The sequence below is a fragment of the Euprymna scolopes genome, chromosome 10, assembly GCF_053919585.1.
Source record: "Euprymna scolopes isolate OS-2025 chromosome 10, ASM5391958v1, whole genome shotgun sequence".
In the NCBI taxonomy this organism is placed as follows: domain Eukaryota; kingdom Metazoa; phylum Mollusca; class Cephalopoda; order Sepiida; family Sepiolidae; genus Euprymna; species Euprymna scolopes.
This window is the reverse complement of record NC_136491.1, coordinates 45,133,636-45,155,703: the sequence shown is the minus strand read 5'-3', so window position 1 is coordinate 45,155,703 and position 22,068 is coordinate 45,133,636. Positions and strand designations below refer to the sequence as shown.

General features: G+C 31.5%; 1 protein-coding gene across 3 annotated transcripts in view; it reads right to left on the bottom strand.

Moving 5' to 3' along the window:
• LOC145285965 (ubiquitin carboxyl-terminal hydrolase 45-like) overlaps positions 1-22,068 on the bottom strand; it is a 222,192-nt gene that overhangs the window by 21,799 nt on the left and 178,325 nt on the right. For all 3 annotated transcript variants that reach the window (XM_080134493.1, XM_080134492.1, XM_080134494.1), the window contains 4 exons: positions 17,717-17,807; positions 15,723-15,811; positions 14,241-14,354; positions 10,569-10,671 (listed from right to left, as the gene is read on the bottom strand). In XM_080134493.1, the coding sequence (XP_079990619.1) occupies positions 10,569-10,671; positions 14,241-14,354; positions 15,723-15,811; positions 17,717-17,807 (397 nt within the window). The remainder of the gene's footprint in view (positions 1-10,568; positions 10,672-14,240; positions 14,355-15,722; positions 15,812-17,716; positions 17,808-22,068) is intronic.

The following is a 22,068-nucleotide window of genomic DNA, read 5'->3' as shown; positions in this document are numbered from 1 at the left end:
TGGTAACTATATAAAAAAAATTGATAATAGTGGTAACTATATAAAAATAATTGATAATAGTGGTAACTATATAAAAAAAATTGATAATAGTGGTAACTATATAAAAATAATTGATAATAGTGGTAACTATATAAAAAAAATTGATAATAGTGGTAACTATATAAAAATAATTGATAATAGTGGTAACTATATAAAAATAATTGATAATAGTGGTAACTATATAAAAATAATTGATAATAGTGGTAACTATATAAAAATAATTGATAATAGTGGTAACTATATAAAAAAAAATTGATAATAGTGGTAACTATATAAAAACAATTGATAATAGTGGTAACTATATAAAAATAATTGATAATAGTGGTAACTATATAAAAAAAATTGATAATAGTGGTAACTATATAAAAAAAATTGATAATAGTGGTAACTATATACAAAAAAATTGATAATAGTGGTAACTATATACAAAAAAATTGATAATAGTGGTAACTATATAAAAATAATTGATAATAGTGGTAACTATATAAAAAAAATTGATAATAGTGGTAACTATATAAAAAAAATTGATAATAGTGGTAACTATATAAAAAAATTGATAATAGTGGTAACTATATAAAAAAAATTGATAATAGTGGTAACTATATAAAAAAAAATTGATAATAATGGTAACTATATAAAAAAAATTGATAATAGTGGTAACTATATAAAAAAATTGATAATAGTGGTAACTATATAAAAAAAAATTGATAATAGTGGTAACTATATAAAAATAATTGATAATAGTGGTAACTATATAAAAATAATTGATAATAGTGGTAACTATATAAAAATAATTGATAATAGTGGTAACTATATAAAAATAATTGATAATAATGGTAACTATATAAAAATAATTGATAATAGTGGTAACTATATAAAAATAATTGATAATAGTGGTAACTATATAAAAATAATTGATAATAGTGGTAACTATATAAAAAATAATTGATAATAATGGTAACTATATAAAAAAAATTGATAATAGTGGTAACTATATAAAAAAAATTGATAATAGTGGTAACTATATAAAAAAAATTGATAATAGTGGTAACTATATAAAAACAATTGATAATAGTGGTAACTATATAAAAAAATTGATAATAGTGGTAACTATATAAAAAAATTGATAATAGTGGTAACTATATAAAAATAATTGATAATAATGGTAACTATATAAAAAAAATTGATAATAGTGGTAACTATATAAAAAAAATTGATAATAGTGGTAACTATATAAAAAAAATTGATAATACTGGTAACTATATAAAAAAAATTGATAATACTGGTAACTATATAAAAAAAATTGATAATAGTGGTAACTATATAAAAATAATTGATAATAATGGTAACTATATAAAAAAAATTGATAATAGTGGTAACTATATAAAAAAAATAAAATCTGGTGCACAAAAGATTGGTCGTTTTAATGATACCACTCTCGTCTTCGTAGCTCTTCAATCTTTTAGGTTTATAAAAATTACAATTTTGGAACAACCTTAGTAGATTAAGATATAGTAGAGTATCAAGGAAAATAAATAATTTATTTTTATATTTCATCTACTTTCTATTTTTCTGGACAATAATTGTTGACAGGGTGTGTTGATGGGGAATGAAGTTCTCCGAAAAAAAATTTCACTTAATTTCATCAAGTAGTTTCTGTTTTACAGCGAAAAAACAATTTGTTATGATATACCGAGCAAAAAGTTTGATTTTTAGGAAGAAAAGCTAGTATTAAACATGGGGAGGGAGTGTCAGCGCTTTAACTGGAGTTATCTCCCCATGGCGTTTCTAAACTCCAAACAAAAATTTAAAAAAATCCAAGATGTCTGCCTTCAACGTGCTCTCATAAAAACGTGTTTTTCCGCTGTAAAAAAAAAAAAACTACTTGATCAAATTAAGTGAATTTTTTTTTTTTCGGAGATCTTCAGTTAAAAATGGATACGTACAATATAACCTTTTTTTGATATTTTCATTTTTTAATGTCTTGATTAAACTGTACAAGTACCAAAAATTTAAATTAAATCGAATTCTTCCAAGTATTTCAATGAAGTTACACTTCATAAAAGTGAGAAATAGTGAGTGTTAAAAATTTTTGTTGGCCTGCCATGAAGACAATTCCAAAGTAAATCTTAGGGAATTGGAGTTCTATTTCGGTGTTTGCTCATAGATGTACCAGCGATCTCCTTTGTGTTCTGCGGTCCTGAACGTGCTGCCTCAATTGTGTGAATGTGTGAATGAACATGTGTCACTGTCACATTTTCAGAGTTTTGTATTGGTTAACTATCGTGATATTCTTAAGTTTTATGTATTCCCTCTGTCTATTGCTAATGGTTTTATAACCATAGCTTAATAAAGAAGGGGGAGGGGGGTGAATAAAATTTAGTTCAAAGTTAAAATAGAGAGTGACAGTTGAGTTGTGTTACATGAAGAGAAATGATTTGAAAATCATATGATGGATATTTAGTACAAGTCTTTAAGAGAGGCTTAGTTCTGATTGAGACAATATAGAGATGTGTGCAAAAGAGAAAACTTTAATTGTATGGCCACATTGAAAAAAAAAAAAGGATCAATTTTTTGGCTCAGTACATGTAGATGGAGTATTGCTGTCACATCTTGGCAGGAGTTGCTAGGAAGATCTTTTCTTGCCTTTACAGAGTTCAGAATAGACTTCGTAGCTTAGTGAGAGATGTCCTTTTCTCTTCCCTGCAACCTCTTTCTCACAGAAGGTTGTGAGCCTGTCTTTGTTTTATCGTTATTTTCATGGCAAGTGCTTGTCTGAGCTCCAATCTACGGTCCCCCCCACCTCACCAAACATTCACGAGAAACATTCGTTTGGCTGAAAACACTATCAATAATTTCCCCCACTCTTTATCCGTGCCTAAACCCTAAACGTAGATTCCATGACCAAAGCTTCTTTCTTAGAACTGCACACCTGTGGAACTCTCTTCCGTTTACCTGCATTCCAGCTGACTACAATATGGCCGTCTTCAAGTCCGATGTGAACAAGTTCTTGATGAGCTGTTCTAAATAATCCAATTTTACCAAATTTACACTAACGATTACTATATTGTCCTTTTGACCACTGTACACTCTTTAACCCTTATCCTCAAGTGGCTTTTGGGCCTTAATAAGTGGTGATTCCCTTGTAAAAAACACACACACAAGCATGTAAAATGATTAAACCGATTCTGATGACGTAGCATTTTTTTTGAAAAGGATTAAGAGAAGACAGTCATCCTTCTCCTCCCAGATAGGAAATGGTATTAAAAGAATAAAGATTACGGAAGAAGCGCTAACCTGAAACAGAAAGTTGACTGAAAAAGTTGCAGATTTTCAATTCCCTAAACTCTCAATTTATAACAATGTATTTGTGTACAAATTGAATGAATAATCTGTACAAACCAGAAATAACATTCTTCATCAAAAATATTTGAGGGAAACCCAGTGCACTTTTACTCCTTAAGGAAAATACCCCTAACCATAATCCCCCCACCCACACTGATTAGCAGAATAAAAAGTCAATGTAGAGATTCCTAGAAATAATTTTCTATTCTAATGGCTTCTTTCATTGACCCATTTGACTTTGAAATTCCGTCCCTGCTCCCAACTGTACTCAACATGATGAAATTTAAATGTAATGTGAACAAACATCTTACTGCTTAATTCCTATTTCATTTCAGGTCGCCCCTCCCTATCATCCTACCAACCTCGTATGCTTTTTTTTACTTTTTTTTTTTACATAGGCATAACCACTTATCAAGGCCAAGAGGCCACACGAGGATAAGGGTTAAAAAGTGTACAGTAGTCAATTGGACAATATAGTAATCGATAGTAATGGAAATTTGGTAAATTTGTTAACTTAAGTGGAACGGCTCATCAAAAACTTGTTTACGTTGGACTTGAAGACAACCATATTGTAGTTAGCTGGAAAGCAGGAAAACAGAAGACAGCTCCACAGGCGTGCAGTTCTAAGAAAGAAGCTTTGTTCATGGAATCTACATATAGGTTTAGACACAGATAAAGAGTGGGGGGAATTATTGATAGTGCTTTCAGCTAGACGAGTGTTTCTTGTGAAAGTTTGGCGAGGGAGGACCATAGATTGAAGCTCAGTCGAGCACTTGCCATGAAAATAACGATAAAGCAAAGAAAAACTTGCAACATCTCTTCTGTGAGAAAGAGGTTGCAGGGAAGGGAAAAGGACATTTCCTATGAGCCTACGAAGTCTATTTTGAACTCTATCAAGGCAGGATAAGTGTTTTCTAGCAGTTCCTGCCTAGATGTGGCAACAGTACTTCATCCTTGGACGTACCTGACTCTTATATAGATATAGAATTGCATCAGCAGTGAGATATCTACTGGATTGATAGAAGGATCCCACCACTTTTCCAGTGGCCTTGGCAACGGATTTGATGTATGTGTTCCATTTCAGATCAGAAGTAAAGGTCAAGTCCAGAAGCTTGTCAAAACATGAAGCCTCCCCAAGACGAAGCCATTCATTTCAATTGATGCCAGATGGGGATCAGAGCATTTATAATGTCAAGATAAAAGCTTGGTTTTAGATGCATTAAAAGTAACCAGCCACTTCTTTCCCCATTGTACCACGTGCCCAAGATCAGAGAAGAGAGAATTGGAGAGAACTTGGTCGTTTACGGCCTTAGATGTGCTATCATAGATGGTAGTGTCATTAGCATAAATGTCTATGAATGATGTAAGGATGTGATTTGGAAGATCATTAATGTAGATCAGGAAGAGAGTTGGGCGCAGGATGGACCCCTGAGGGACATTAATACTGTGAGCTTCTGATTTCTGCCCATCAACTATTACTCTTATGAACCTATCAGAGAGAAAGGATTTAATAATTGAGAAAACATTTCCAGCTATACCATAGCTGGAGATCTCATGAAGTAAACCTTTATGCCATACCCTATCAAAGGCCTTTGATATGTCAAGTGCAATTGCCCTAGAAAGGTAGCCTCCGTCGAGTGATTCGCTAATCCTATGAGATATAACTAATCACATCTGCTGTAGATCTAGCAGAACGGAAACCATATTGTGTGTCACTAAGAAGGTTGTTTTTGCTGAGATGGTTTATTACTTCTCTATTTAACACAGATTCCAGCAACTTACTTATGATGCACAGGAGACTTATTGGCCTGTACTGAGGAGATGACCGATCACCTAAATTCTTAAACACACGGCATACTGATGAGATTTTCCAGGGTGATAAGAACCAATTCTCCTTAAGACAATGTTTAAACAGTTTTGTAAGTATGGGCGCTAGTTCTGGTTGAAGCTTTTTGAGTACTATAATTGGAATACCGTGAGGGCCGGTTGCTTTAAAGATTTAAAAAATAAAAAAATAAAAAATCTGAGAAACAAATCATTTGTCTTTTGTTCACTGAAATTATCCAAGATTTCATATCAACTAATGTTTACAAATTTAAACAATATTTAAAAGAAATCAATTGTTGATCGATGAAATGGTCAATATTCAATTATTCTGACAAGTATTTTTGTCTTTATTGTTATTTTCCAAAAGTTTCAGCCGATTTGACCTCTTTAGTTTGATTTTATGACATTTCAATTTTTTTTTTTTTTTAAATAATTTTCTTCCTTTGAAGATTGTAACGCTGGGTATGGGGCAGCCAAAACAGCTGCCAACATAGCCCTGCATTTTATTGAAACCAACCAAAAGCTCTTTTTAGTATCCTCGCTGTTCCCTTAAGTGCAATTGTCTGGATCTCTTTTGCACTTGGTTCATCAGGAATATTAGTTAAGTAGGACTTCAAGTTCTTCTTCATAAGCCCTGTGGCACCTATAAGAACAAGTATGATTGAAATCTCTCTAAGGTTCCAGTTTCTTTTCATATCATACATGAAACCTTGATATTTGGTCCGTTTCTCCCTTTCAACTCTGTTCAGACCTCCATTATTAGGGACACTCACTTCAACCAAGGTTGCAACTCTCTCTAACTTATTCCATATAACTATGTCAGGTTTCACAGCAGTATTTTCAAGGTAGGTGGCTGTAGGGATTACATGGTCGTAATGTATGGTATATAAGTAATTTCCAACTGTTCTTTCAGGTTGATGTTCCCAAGATTTGCTGCTACATTGAATGTTTAATTCTTTACAGATGGTCCAGTGGAGATACTTATATACTCCATCATGTCTTGCTGTGTAGTAGCCATCCCCTAAAAGAACCTTGCAACTTGATACTAGATGACTTACACTTTCCAATTCTGTGTGAGTTATTTAATGCTGAATGAAGTTGTCGAATTGTTAGGGTATGATGTTGATCCACCCTATTTTGGTAATAGATGGACTATTCCAGACACTATAGAGTTATAATGGAATGTCGTCATGGCAGTCATAGCCACTGTATCAGATGCAAACTTTCTGTAACATACTATTATGTACATACATTCTTTTACATATACCACAGTGTTGTCTTAATTATCTGCCCTTCAAGATTACAACTTAGTTATAGTCAGCTAACGCGCTTCCTAACTTCTGGCGTAGCGCAACCGGAAGTGGTGACAAGGAAAATCAGTTCCTTTGCTTTTTTTCTCTTACGCCTACATCTTCCCTGAGCATGTACTCTTTTTTTTTATTATGCTTTTCTGATATTTTTATACTTTCATAAACATATATTTATTATTATATAAATTTAAATAAAAAACTTATTTTTTTAAATTAAAAAAAAAATTTAAAAAAAACAAACTATTTTTATAATTTCATAAACATATTTCTCATAAAATTTCAAATAAAATAAAAACTTATGTTTTTAAACTTTGTTATTAAAAGTGCAAATAAAGACTAAGTGTGTATAATTTTGTTAATTTTTATTGTATACTTTTCAATAATGTTCTTTTCTTATATTTCATTTCAATAAATCGCTTTACATTGAAAAAATGAAGAACAATAAAAGTGAAGGAACTGATTTGCCTTGTCACTGCTTCTGGTAGCGATATGCCAGAAGTTAGGAAGTACGTTAATTGACTATAACCCACAACTCAAATATAATTTTATAAACGATAATTATTTAGATTTCTAGAATACATTGCTCTCTGATTACTCCTTGGCAAAGATAATCTTTGTTCTCAACATGATTGATCTTGCTTTCTAAAAGAGCACGTATGAGTGTGCGGGAAAATATCAAAGGAGCTGTACGATAGATGGCTTGGAAAGAATATTAGCAGGAGTAGCCGAAAAAAAAAAAAAGCACAAATGCAAAGTAGGAAGTGTGTGCAAGCTTGTGCAACAAGAAAAAGAAAAAAAAAAAGTACACTATGTGGTCAGCAAAAGAAAAAGTGTGGTTCAAAAAGATTGATGTGCAAAGTTCAAGAGAAATAGCTGTTTACGGCTGGTGTGTAGTGGAGCAGAAAGAAAAACGCATGCTAGGGGAGATAGACATATGACCCCGCAGTTGCAGCAAGAAACTTTTTAAGCTAGTATCGAGACGGCAGGGTTTTGTTAATCTCGTGGCAGGCAAAATGAATAGTTAAAAAAAATAAGCATTATTTGAAAAGTAATCGTAATAAAGGCTTTTTTCTAAAACAGAAAGAAAAGCAAAGTTAGATTTGTTTGTTTGTTTGTGTGTTCCTTTTTGAGGGTGCCAGATGGTGTGGGGATCAGAGAGAGGTTTGAACTGTAACAAATACAGTTCGAGCATAATGGTCACATCTATTTAGAGAGAAATAAGGACAAATAAGATTTGGATTTTTTGAAGAATCATATTGAATAATACGATTGGGGAGGAATATAGATATTAGTGCATGATGTGACCAGCCGATTGACTGGATCAGGCCCCTCCAATCTCCTGCCTAGCTGAAGTAAAGGCTTGAGTCAAAGAATGTTTGAACCTCCAGGATCCTGTCCTAAGGCAACATGGATCGCCACCTACAGCTTACAGGCTTTGGGAATCTAAATGGTAGTCCAAATAATAGAAATTATCAATTCACATATAAAATGTTTCAATATAGTTTTCCAAGAGTTTTTTAAACATGTTCGTGAAGTAGGTCAAAGACTGCATCGAACAAAGTGTTAAAATGATAACCAAAATGAAAGTAGTAGTACAAATAATCAATTTTAATCCTTAAAAAAATTCAGAAGCATAATATCTGTTGTTGTATAAATGTGAAACATAATATCTGTTGTTGTATAAATGTGAAACATAATATCTGTTGTTGTATAAATGTGAAACATAATATCTGTTGTTGTATAAATGTGAAACATAATATCTGTTGTTGTATAAATGTGAAACATAATATCTGTTGTTGTATAAATGTGAAACATAATATCTGTTGTTGTATAAATGTGAAACATAATATCTGTTGTTGTATAAATGTGAAACATAATATCTGTTGTTGTATAAATGTGAAACATAATATCTGTTGTTGTATAAATGTGAAACATAATATCTGTTGTTGTATAAATGTGAAACATAATATCTGTTGTTGTATAGATGTGAAACATAATATCTGTTGTTGTATAGATGTGAAACATAATATCTGTTGTTGTATAAATGTGAAACATAATATCTGTTGTTGTATAAATGTGAAACATAATATCTGTTGTTGTATAAATGTGAAACATAATATCTGTTGTTGTATAAATGTGAAACATAATATCTGTTGTTGTATAAATGAAACATAATATCTGTTGTTGTATAAATGTGAAACATAATATCTGTTGTTGTATAAATGTGAAACATAATATCTGTTGTTGTATAAATGTGAAACATAATATCTGTTGTTGTATAAATGTGAAACATAATATCTGTTGTTGTATAAATGTGAAACATAATATCTGTTGTTGTATAAATGTGAAACATAATATCTGTTGTTGTATAAATGTGAAACATAATATCTGTTGTTGTATAAATGTGAAACATAATATCTGTTGTTGTATAAATGTGAAACATAATATCTGTTGTTGTATAAATGTGAAACATAATATCTGTTGTTGTATAAATGTGAAACATAATATCTGTTGTTGTATAAATGTGAAACATAATATCTGTTGTTGTATAAATGTGAAACATAATATCTGTTGTTGTATAGATGTGAAACATAATATCTGTTGTTGTATAAATGTGAAACATAATATCTGTTGTTGTATAAATGTGAAACATAATATCTGTTGTTGTATAAATGTGAAACATAATATCTGTTGTTGTATAAATGTGAAACATAATATCTGTTGTTGTATAAATGTGAAACATAATATCTGTTGTTGTATAAATGTGAAACATAATATCTGTTGTTGTATAAATGTGAAACATAATATCTGTTGTTGTATAAATGTGAAACATAATATCTGTTGTTGTATAAATGTGAAACATAATATCTGTTGTTGTATAAATGTGAAACATAATATCTGTTGTTGTATAAATGTGAAACATAATATCTGTTGTTGTATAGATGTGAAACATAATATCTGTTGTTGTATAAATGTGAAACATAATATCTGTTGTTGTATAAATGTGAAACATAATATCTGTTGTTGTATAAATGTGAAACATAATATCTGTTGTTGTATAAATGTGAAACATAATATCTGTTGTTGTATAAATGTGAAACATAATATCTGTTGTTGTATAAATGTGAAACATAATATCTGTTGTTGTATAAATGTGAAACATAATATCTGTTGTTGTATAGATGTGAAACATAATATCTGTTGTTGTATAAATGTGAAACATAATATCTGTTGTTGTATAAATGTGAAACATAATATCTGTTGTTGTATAAATGTGAAACATAATATCTGTTGTTGTATAAATGTGAAACATAATATCTGTTGTTGTATAAATGTGAAACATAATATCTGTTGTTGTATAAATGTTAAACATAATATCTGTTGTTGTATAAATGTGAAACATAATATCTGTTGTTGTATAAATGTGAAACATAATATCTGTTGTTGTATAAATGTGAAACATAATATCTGTTGTTGTATAAATGTGAAACATAATATCTGTTGTTGTATAAATGTGAAACATAATATCTGTTGTTGTATAAATGTGAAACATAATATCTGTTGTTGTATAGATGTGAAACATAATATCTGTTGTTGTATAGATGTGAAACATAATATCTGTTGTTGTATAGATGTGAAACATAATATCTGTTGTTGTATAAATGTGAAACATAATATCTGTTGTTGTATAGATGTGAAACATAATATCTGTTGTTGTATAAATGTGAAACATAATATCTGTTGTTGTATAAATGAAACATAATATCTGTTGTTGTATAAATGTGAAACATAATATCTGTTGTTGTATAAATGTGAAACATAATATCTGTTGTTGTATAAATGTGAAACATAATATCTGTTGTTGTATAAATGTGAAACATAATATCTGTTGTTGTATAAATGTGAAACATAATATCTGTTGTTGTATAAATGTGAAACATAATATCTGTTGTTGTATAAATGTGAAACATAATATCTGTTGTTGTATAAATGTGAAACATAATATCTGTTGTTGTATAAATGTGAAAAAATAAAAAATATAAATACCTGAAGTGTCTTCAATTTCATTGCAAACCGCATTCTCTCCCGTCTTGTGCGTTTCTTTTTCATTCTCCACTTCTTCATCGTCATCATCCTGACGAGCTTTGCACTAGAAAAGAAGATGTTCATGATATTATAAAAAGCCTAGACACAGTGAAGGTGTGTGGGCCTGATATCATGCCTGCTATATTATTAAAAAAATGCTCCTGTGAGGTTGCCCTTGTTCTCTCCAAACTCTACAACAAATGCCTTAATGAATCTTGCTTCCACAATTGCTGAAAAATTATTGTGGCACCAGTATTCAAGAATTCTGATAAAAGAACCAACCCACTCAATTTTTGCTCCATTAGCCTCTTTCCTCACTTCACCAAAATCTGAGTCCTTAAATCAATCAAGCAAAAGTCCACCACCTCATAGATACTAAACTTCTTTCTAAATGACAGTATGAATTTAAGCAAGATCGTTCTACTGCAGATATCTTAACCGTAATCTCTGAATGTATATATCACACACTGGATAAGGCTAAGGCAGTAGTCTGTGATATATCTAAAGTCTTTGACAGGATTTGGCATGAAGTTCTCAGAAAAATTAAATCATACGGTATCACTGGACAAATACTTCAAATAATTCGATCCTTCTTAAACAAGAGAAAAATCTAGGCTGTCCTTGATGTACATCAAAACAGCATTATATAAATGCAGGTGTGCCACAAAGGTCGATCTCTGGATATTTCTGATATTCATAAACACCCTTCCTGATAAAATTGTCTCAGAGAGGGGTATATTAGCTGATGACACCATGCTCTATAACAGACACAAGGGAAAACAAATGTACACATATCTAAGGCAATGACTGAAACCATAGAGAATGCCCTCCAGTCTAATGAAATAGGGATGTAAATAGATAATAACATTCAATGCTGCCAAAGTTAAGATTCTTTTCTTTAACAATTACAAGAAACCTTCTCAACCAATGATTGCCATGACTAATAATACGCTACTAGAAAGCTCTTCAAATTCCTCGGTTTAACATTCACAGGTAACATGAATTGGCAAAAAATACATTGAAGACATTGCCAAAGTTGCTGCATAGAAGGTGGGCTCTCTCTACTGTGCTAGAAAAGTACACCTGATAGTATCCTATATCTTTACAAAATTATCATTCGTCCATGCATGGAGGATTGTTGCTATATCTGAGCTGGGGCATCTACCATTAGTCTCTCACTCTTAGAGAGGGTCTAAAAAATAAAAAGTCTTCAACCTAATAAGTCCCGCACTATCGGCCAAACTAACCCAGCACTACAATGTTGTATCCTTGTGCTTGTTTTACAAGTACTTTAATGGAATGTACTCTGATGAACTTATACCGCTTGTTCCCCTTCGACGTAAATACTCCTGACTAACCCAATAAGCAGCTAAAGCCAATCCTGCACTGTAAAGATCTCAGGCGCTGAAAAGCCTCCTACTCTAACAATTTCTTCCTTCAAACTGCTAGACTTTGGAGTTCCCTCCAGACTGCCTGATTGTACTGATAGAAGTTCAAGTTTAATGTAAATCTCGCTGTCCTTCCAACATAATGTCCCTGTAGATATGGTCCCAAATAGCAGTCCCTTATGTGACTTGTTTGGGGTGTATAAGAGTAAGTAGAAAAAATTAGAATAATAAAATCATTGTGTAAAGTGCTCATCAAATGTGCATACATTAACATTCTTATACAGCCTATCACCACAAATGCATTTGAGGAGTTTTATCACCACATAAGCAGAAGGGTCTAGCATATACAATTAACAGTAGGTTCTTTGATAAGACAGGAGCATTTGAAATGAATAGTTCTGTTTAGAGCACAAGTGAACCATAACATTTGACTTTCGTATTTTAAACTTTAATTCTAGCCATTATGTAAAGATAATTAATAAAATTAATAGTAGGTTCTCTACAGTGCAATGTAAACTATGACGCATTGTGAAAAAAATCATTGTAGAGAGGCATGTGATGCTTCCTCCCAGGGCACAGCAGAAGGTCCTCAACTAGAGCGGGATAAGTGCTTTCTAGCAACTCCTGCCCAGATGCATGGTACTTGGACGTACCTGGCTCTTATATAGATAGAGAATTGCATCAGCAGTGAGATATCTACTGAATTGATAGAAGAATTCCACTATTTTTCCAGCGGCCTTGGCAATGGATTTGATATATGTGTTCCATTTCAGACCAGGATTTGCGATATTGTTTGGAGATATAGTCATATAATAAGACTACATCCTTTAAAAAAAAATTGAAGAGAAGGTTATGCCTGGGGGGATTGTATCATTATAACAAAAGACTTAACTCTTCTCCCTAAAAAAAAGGAGGTAATGCCTGGGAGGATAGTATCATAACAGAACAGATACTACACTATACCTTGTTATTACAGAAATTCTTTTTTCTTCAAATGAGTAGAGTTCTTCTTTGGCCATTTGGTTAGGAGCAAATTGTAGTATCTGTTCTGCTACTACACTTCATCTTTTCAGTCTTCCCTCAGTGAAGGAAAAATCCTAGACTAGACTGAGACATTTTTTTAATTTTTTTATCCCAATCCAGAGTACCCCTTTTTGAGGAGCTGTACTTACCCACATTAAAACTGATCTTATGTCTAATTCTGTTCTCATGAGGAGGCAAGTAAATAGAGACTTCAGAACCACCATTTTTAAAAAAAATTTTTAAGTACCAGAGGGAATAACTGCTTTTGGTGCAAATAGTCCTATTTAGCAGAATTTATGTACCAAAGGAAATTTGATAAATTGAATATCTTAGATAAATAAATAAAAAAATATTGCATTGTTTAACATTAAATTTAGTTATGTTTTTATTTTTCACTATAAAAAGTATGCATTTCCAAAAATTAAAATTTTATTTACCAGGGAATGTTGTGGCAAGGAGCATTTAACTTTTTTCTGTAATTAAAATTTTTGAAAGCTGATTCTATGGTATTTACCTGTGGTTCTAAAATGAAGTGATGCACTAATAATGAATTACAAGATGAATATATATGGAGTTAGAGATACAATAGACAGATATTTCTGGAGAAAGAGACTCTTTTTCATGTTAAAAAAAAAAAACAAAAAAAAAAAAAAACATGCCCATCATTAACTAATAATACTAAAACTAAATCTAAAGTCACAAAAAAATTAAAAAAAAAAAATACTGAAGAAAAAAAATTCATATACAATTTCTGAAAAAGGATTTTTCAGAGCTAATACATTTACAAGAATTTTCTTCTCATTGTCATCCTAGACTTAGGGCAAGTGGGTTAATGAAGGGCTTGTTTCATTTTTTGTTTTTTTCCACAGAAAAAAAAAAGAAGTCAGATGTAATTGATTGAAACTTATGCTCACATGCATACACCAACCCTTAATCTAGGGTGGAAAAAAAAAAAAAAAAATGAAGACAAAAAAATCGTTTACTAGCTCTAAATAAGAATTTTTTTTTTTAATCAAAAAAAAAAAAAAAAAAAAAAATACAAGTGAAATTTTGTGTGCCAAAATCATTTAGTTTTCACTTAAAACTGTTGTCTTCAAATTCTGCCTAAAAGAATAAAATATACCAAAAACATATTTATTCAAAATGCACACAATATACCTTATAACAAATTGTTTTTATGGTAATGGAGGAAAGATTGTGATGCAAGTTCTGCTAGGCTTACCTTAGCTACTTTTTTGGCGATGCGTTTCTGTTTACGATCAGCTGCTGGGTGTTTCACTTTCTCCTCAGTGATAGGTAAAGAAAGATCAAGGAATGGCTCAAAGATTTGAGACATCTATAAAAAAAAAAGAAAAAAAGTCTATCAATAATGATTTTATCTTTATTAAGAAATCTTTGCATAAAAGCCCCATTTATTAAAAAAAAATCTTGTCCAGAATTCCTCCTTTATTAAAAAAAAACAAAAATTAAAAAAATTTGTATTATGTACATACCTGTGACAGGAAGAAAATATCATACACCAAACATCATGTAAATTAACCAAGTAATTTTATTTTTAAGAAAGAAAATCAAATTTTGTGGCCATACAAACCACAATGCAATCTTGTAAACAAGGGAAATAACTCCAAATAATTCAAACCTGTGAGATTTTAGAAAACCATTTTTACATGGAAAAATTGGAAAAACTCCAATTTGCTGAAAAATGATTTTCTTCATAAAAATAAAACTATTTGATCAATTTATGTGACTTTTAGAATATGATATTTTAGTTTCATCACATGTATGTCAAAGATTTTTCTTTATTTTCATTTTTTAATATAGGGGGAATTCTGGTCAAGCACCAAATTGTTTTTAACAAAAACATGCCACACAGGAGTAAATAAACCTGCATAAGTTTTTTGGGACTAATTTCACAACTGTATTGGCTTTAAGATATTTTATGTCATCAACATTTACCAAACATTAATTTGGAACAAACAGCAAAATACAGTGACGACTAGCAACAAATTCGCAATTTTTTTAAGACAATATTTTTTGTCCATTTTTATTTGTTAAATGTTTTGGTTTTTATTTTGGTATTGTTGTCTTTGTCTATATATAATAATAATAATCTCATTTATAAAACTCACTATGTCTGTGTCTGTATTTTTTTCAAACTGCATCTCCTCAGAGATGGAAGATCGCTGAGTGGCGCAAGGCAGCTCAAATGATTGAATATTGTGAACCATTTTTTTTAATAGTTTTCTTTTCAAGCTAAGGGGTCAAAATTGATACAAATGAGAACTTGGCAAGTGTAAGTCGACTTAAACTGCTCTTTTACCCACATACATACATATTATATAAAAACACACACACACACTTGTACGTTAATCTTAGTTTATTTTTTAGCTATTTCTTATCCAACTGACAATGGCGTATTTAGTAACACCTTAGGCTGGAGCACTATAAATTTCAGTTTTGATTCTAACTCATGGCACACAAGTCATTTTTTTTTTTCTTTTTTTTACTTTTGAAGCCACAACTAAACATATTGGGTACAATATAATATGAAATAATCAACAGATAATTGATTCTATAATAATAAATACAAAATCTGCATAAATTAAAATATCATATGTAAAAGTGTATTTTACGACAGGGCAACATAATTAGTAAAAAAATATAAGAATTATAATAGACTAAAGTGATTAACATATTTACTTACATGTTGGCACACTTCACATGACACGGTGCTGATCAAATGTCCCCCAAATAACCGATCAATAAATGTATGCTTTGCTTGACTGCCATATTCTGGAAAAAGGGAAGATAAATCATGATTCTCTAAAATTAAATAATTTAAACAAATTGTAAGTTTAAAATACACAAATATAAAGATGGGTTAAGTTATTTAGGTTAATTGCTAACTAATATTAAATCTCACTGATGTTTACACATACCTTTCTGCTTTTCAGCTTGAATAACAAAACTACCATTTTATCTTTTTATTTGGAAAAATCAAGTTGATTTTCACTTATTTCATAAAACATTCATAATACTTGTCTAGCTACAACAACTATCAGCAATTTCCCTTACTCTCTATTTGTGTCTAAAAATTAAATGAAAATTTAACGTGCAAAATTTTTTTCATAGAACTGCCAGTCTGTGGAACAGCATACTCCAGGGCTGCTTCCCAACTGACGTGGTTGTTTTCAAATCTAATGTAAATAAGTTTTTATTGAGCTGTCTTTTTAATTAAACCATACCCAAGTTTCACCGTTACTGATCACCACAGTATTGTCTCACCATCTACCTTTAAATGTGTTTTCAATAATTCTTTTTAAAATAAGCAAAGGAACTGATTTGCCTTGTCACCACTTCCGGTAGCAGATACACCGGAATTGGGAAGTACGTTAGCTGACTATTACTCATTATTCTAGCATATTAGGAGGTGGTTGTGGAGAAGTGAATAATATTAACTGATGATTTGGGTGTCCCAAGCTTGTATACAGTTAGTTCAGTAGCAACACTTTAATTTATAGAAGTTGGTAACCTCTACTTGATCCCTTCCCTCTACATATCTGATTCTAGAAAGAATCATAGAAACAAATGTCAACTGCAGAATAAAGCCAGTCAAAAAAGGTACAATGCTAATTCATACAAATCTAGGTTAAATGGTTGTTTTGTTTTATGGCATATCAACCTTTTTTGGAGTTATGTAATGCTGATTCAGTACTCTTGCAGAATTTGACCCGGGTCCTTTTTTAAATTTTAATATCGAAACAGGCATATTTTAGCCATTTTTTATGTGTTCGTTTTTCTGTTTTCATCGTTCGTTTGCCTTACGTTAGTTTTTTTTGGTTTTTTTTCGATGTTTTGATTATCCCCCCACGTAAGTTTTAACGTTGTTTTCTTTTTTTTTACTTCGCTTATAACAAACAAACCTGGTCATTGACGTCGTCGTAACGCTCGACGACTTCCGTGCACGCACCTGTCAATTTGATTCTTACTTAAATAAATTCAAACATCTTTCACTAACTCATTCTGGCTGGCCGATTTTATTTTCAAACTTCGCTTCAGGGCTTCGGGTTTGATCCTTACCCTCCTCCCCCCGGTTTCTTTTTTATTTAACACCTCCAAACACCCGGGCAACGCCGGGTATCCCCACTAGTCTATAATATAAATCTCACCTGTCTGTTTAAATGTATGCATGTATGTATGTATGTACATATGTATGTCTGCCTAAAACTTTCGACAGAGGTGATGGATTATCATGAGATCGGTATTGTTTTTAAGCTCGACCCTTTGGACAACAAATATCGAAAAATTGGCTAAATACATTAATTCCTTCACCCCCAACTAGGCACTTTTCTATAAGGAAGGGTTGCTTTTTTCCCCCGATATTTTCAAAAGTCATCCCCTCTTTTTGATCGACTAGCTTTAATTTAAACATTCGCCACTTCCAGTTTAGCGATGGACGCAACAGCAAAGACATTTTTTTTAAGTTCTTTTTCTACTTCGCAGTATGAGTTTGAGCCTGCCTACCTACTACCACATTTTTTTTTTTTTTTGCTCAACACACACTCCCAAACACCCGGGCAACACCAGGCACCCAGGCTAGTTTATTCTTAAAAGAAAAAAAAAAAAAAATTAAAAGAAAAAAATTTAAAGAAATATTTTATTTAAAAATTGAATTAAAAAAAAACAAAAAAAACTGACCTTTAATTTTTGTTTTTGTTTTATTGTCTACTTTGTTGGGGTTTGTGTTCTCCGACAATTTAAAATGACGCAAAATGCCAGTTTGAGCTCGCTGAAAGATAAATTTACAAATGAAACAAAACAATGGAACAGCAAAGACAAAAAAAAAAGGCCACAAATTTTGGAACGTTACTTCTATTTTCATTATATGATGCTCATTAAATTTCTATTTTTTAATCTTTGTCAAATTTGTCAGAAATATCTGATATTTTGATTACATTTTTTTTTAAAGGAAAGACTCTCTCTTTCTCTCCCTCTATTCACTTCATATAACTGTTCTCTTCTGAAGGATTCAGATGATTTTTTATATTACAAGCTCATTTTCCATGCCTTGCAGTCAACCGTCTCCAAATACCACTCCGTGTGACTTCACCCAATTATTTCCTTTCAAGTTTTCCTTGATCAGTCAACCTTCTTGCAATTTAAGACATCCCTGCTTCTGCAATGTTTTATTCAGGACGAGTGCTGCACATAACCATCGGATTCGTCGTTATGCTGGGCAAAGGTAAATCCTTTAGCAAATCCAATAAGATAATGTGTTGGGTTTAGTTAGAGTTTACATTGCAGATTTGTTATTGATACGGAGGTGCAAGAGGCAAAAAAAAACAAAAAAAACCCTGAAATCAAGATGAATTTTTCAACTTGCCCGCATCCCCAATCAACACCTGAAATTTTATACAAAATAATCACTTCTTTCCAGGTTATTCTAGCATTTTAAGACAGTTAACCAAAATTTTTTGTTAGGAGAAATAAATTATGCGTTTTGTGGTGGAGGGGGGGGGGCTGCAAGGTTAGTAAAACAAATAGTTTCTTTCATTAGCACTAACCTTAGTTGTGTGATAAGACCCCCTCCCCCACACCCAAGAAACCTTTTCCTGAAGACTACTTTACCCAATGATGTACATACCTGTGACAGGAAGAAAATATCGTACACCAAACATGTAAATTAACCAAGTAATTTTATTTTTAAGAAAGAAAATCAAATTTTGTGGCCATACAAACCACAATGCCATCTTGTAAACAAGGGAAATAACTCCAAATAATTCAAACCTGTGAGATTTTAGAAAACCATTTTTACATGGAAAAATTGGAAAAACTCCAATTTGCTGAAAAATGATTTTCTTCATAAAAATAAAACTATTTCATCAACTTATGTGACTATGTTCGATTGACCCCCCCCCCCAAAAAAAAAAAACTACGCACAATTACCTAAAAAAATAAATAAATCTTCCTCCATGGCAAAAAAAAAAAAAAAAAAAAAAAAAAATGCATATAATTTATCTTCCATAGGAAAAAAAATAATTAAAAAGTTGGTTAATTGCACTAAAATGTCCCAGAAATGGAAGATCATTTTATATTACATTAATATGCAAAACTGAGCCTTCCACTGTAAATTCTAAAATATTGTTTTTTTTTTCTTTCCAGCACATTTTTCAAGGTGTTCACCTAAAAAAGTTAGAATCTCACTTGGAGAAGAGTGTTAATCTACAATACATTTTTTTTTTCATACTGCTTTATAATTGGTTAGATTCTATTAAAATAAGACTTTTGTGTAAAAAAGAGAAGAATGATCAATTTTTTTTTCTAATATAATAAACAAGAAAAAAAAAACGTCCATTAGCAAGAAAAAAATCCCAAGTGCATACGTATATGGGGGAGGAGGAGGACAGACAGTTATTCTTTAATGAGACAAGTCTTCTACATCTGTATTGTGAATCATTTGAAGTATGATGCGAGTCATATAAGACAAATCCAGCCAAGATTGAGAAGAGAAGAGGCAGAGGAAAAAATATATATCTATATATCTATAAAAGTGAAATTGTCTGTGTGTGTGTGTACATTTCCCTACCAATTTTCAGTCTACAGACTCGATATTTGACATAAGGGGTATTGAGATTTGGGAAAACCTTTTTAATCAGTTTTCAGACAGAAATTTGGCTGTCAAGGGGTCAAAATTCAACGATTAGACCTTTGAAAACTCCACCAAACTCCTCCACCAATTTTGGGTCTAAACACTTGAAATTTTAGATGTAGGTTATTACTTAAACATAGATCAAACTTTTTAATTTGATTTGAGCCAAAACAATAAATGTTAAGGGGTCATAATTGGTCAAAGTTTTAAAAAAAAAAATTGACCTCTGCGGTCTCTACCAAATCACTCAGCCAATTTTTGGTCTAAACATTTGAAATTTGACATAAAGTGTATTCAGACATAGAGCAAGCTTTTTTAATTGGTTTTTGACTGAAAATTTGCCTGTCAAGGGATCAAAGTTCAAAAGATTTTACCTTTGCGGTCTCTAGCAAACTATTCAGCCAGTTTTGAGTCTAAACATTTGAAATTTTACTTAAAGGGTATTCAGACATGCAGCAAGCTTTTTAATCAGTTTTTGGGTGAAAATTTGTCTGCTAAGAGGTCAAAGTGGAAAGTTTGAGCCCGCCTGCTTACTACTACATTTTTTTTTTTTTTTTGCTCAACACACACCTCCAAACACCCAAGCAACACCAGATACCCAGGCTAGTCTGCAATAAAGACTGATGTGAGAGGGTTTTAATTGACCTAGGTGAAATAATAATACTGATTATTTTCCCTTTTGGATGAATCACTCGATTAAAAGTGAAAAGTCGTGATGAAGTCCACTTTCAGATTAACCAATAATTGTGGAAGTAACACTTCCAATGCTTCTTTGGCCTGTGTTATATTTAAATGGTAATATATCATAATTATACTGATACTAGCAGGGAGACTCAAAATTGCCCGGGATTAAATGATAATTAACAAATGTTTCACACTCCTATATTTTTATTTTCATCAAAATCAGTGAAACCTCCCATTTTTGAATTCAAATCAATTGATTGCCTGCTCTAATTGGGGACCCATCACAATACACTGGGAGGAAGCTTGACATACCTCCCAGCAGTGACAGTTCACAATACATTGCAGTTTCAAATGAAAACGTCAAGTATCATGCTTCGATTGTGCTCTAAACAGAAACCTTAATTTCGAATACGTCCTTGTCATATCAAAGAACCTACTGTTGATTATATATGTCGGGCCTTTCGGACTGTATGGTAATAAAACTTCACAAATGCACATGTGATGTTAGGCTGTGTAAGGTGTTAACGTTGGTCAAAATCGCCTGTTCTTTTTTCCATCAGATTATTTCGATTATCGATACTTATTGAAGACATTCTGTTACAAAACCTATCTAAAAACACTGTCAGGCTCATAAAGTAACTGTGTGAAATTTCATAAAAATTGGCCCAGTCGTTTTCAAGTCCATAGGAATGAACATGCACAAAGTTCTTTTTATATAATTGTAGATAGAGATGTGCATGACAAAAATTTTAATTCGTATGAAATATCAATGTGTAAAACTTTAACTGCTGCTTTATACGACTGAGTATTGGCTGATGACAATCAACAAAGGAAGCAGGAAGAAGACTTCAAACTTTAAACATTAATTAGAGGTGGGGTGTGGGTTAGCAGTAACGGAAAAGGGGAGGGTATTTACTTTTGCCATGTCTGTATGATCAGCAGCATAATTAAACAGCTGAAAGAGACCGGTTTGCTTGGTCTTCATCTATGATCTGAATTATTTATTACTTTTTTTTTTTTGTGTGTGTGACTATACAAATAGAATGTTATTTTTTAGTGTACCCGTTTTGAATGTATAAAAGTGAAGATTAATTCATAAGCAATAAGTAAACAAAAACTTTTATTTTCATAAATTGATCCCTTTTGGTGACATATTAAATTAAAGTAATACACAGTGTTTAAAAAGATTAATTTTGAAAAAAAAAAAAAAATGTCTTTTTTTGTTTTGAGAAAATTACTGCTGTGATGTATGAAAGTAAAACCTGACCAGTGAGGGTTGAGGACTTGCGTTGCATGGAATGAGAATGATAGGATGGATGTACAATGTGAGTCATAAAGACAAGATTAATTTTGTTGACCTTAGAAGATTAAATCTGAACAGTATAGGCAGATGTGTGCAAAAGAGTAGACTTTGTTGGTATGGCCACATTGAAAGAATGGATGAGAGTTCTTGGGTTTGTAGATGTAGAACAATTGCAGTAGCAAAGTGAAAGGCAAAAGAAAACATGGACAGAAATGATGGAAAGAGGGACAAATCAAGACCCGGCCAAAGATACAAAATTGATTTCAAAACTAACTTCCAACATATGTCAGCATGTAAAACGGATGTTAAAATTAATATGATGATGGATTGTGAATGTACATTTGATCAGAAATTTTGATGCTTGTGCAGTTTAAAAAACATTAATAAATTTCTATGATGCACATGCCGGTTATA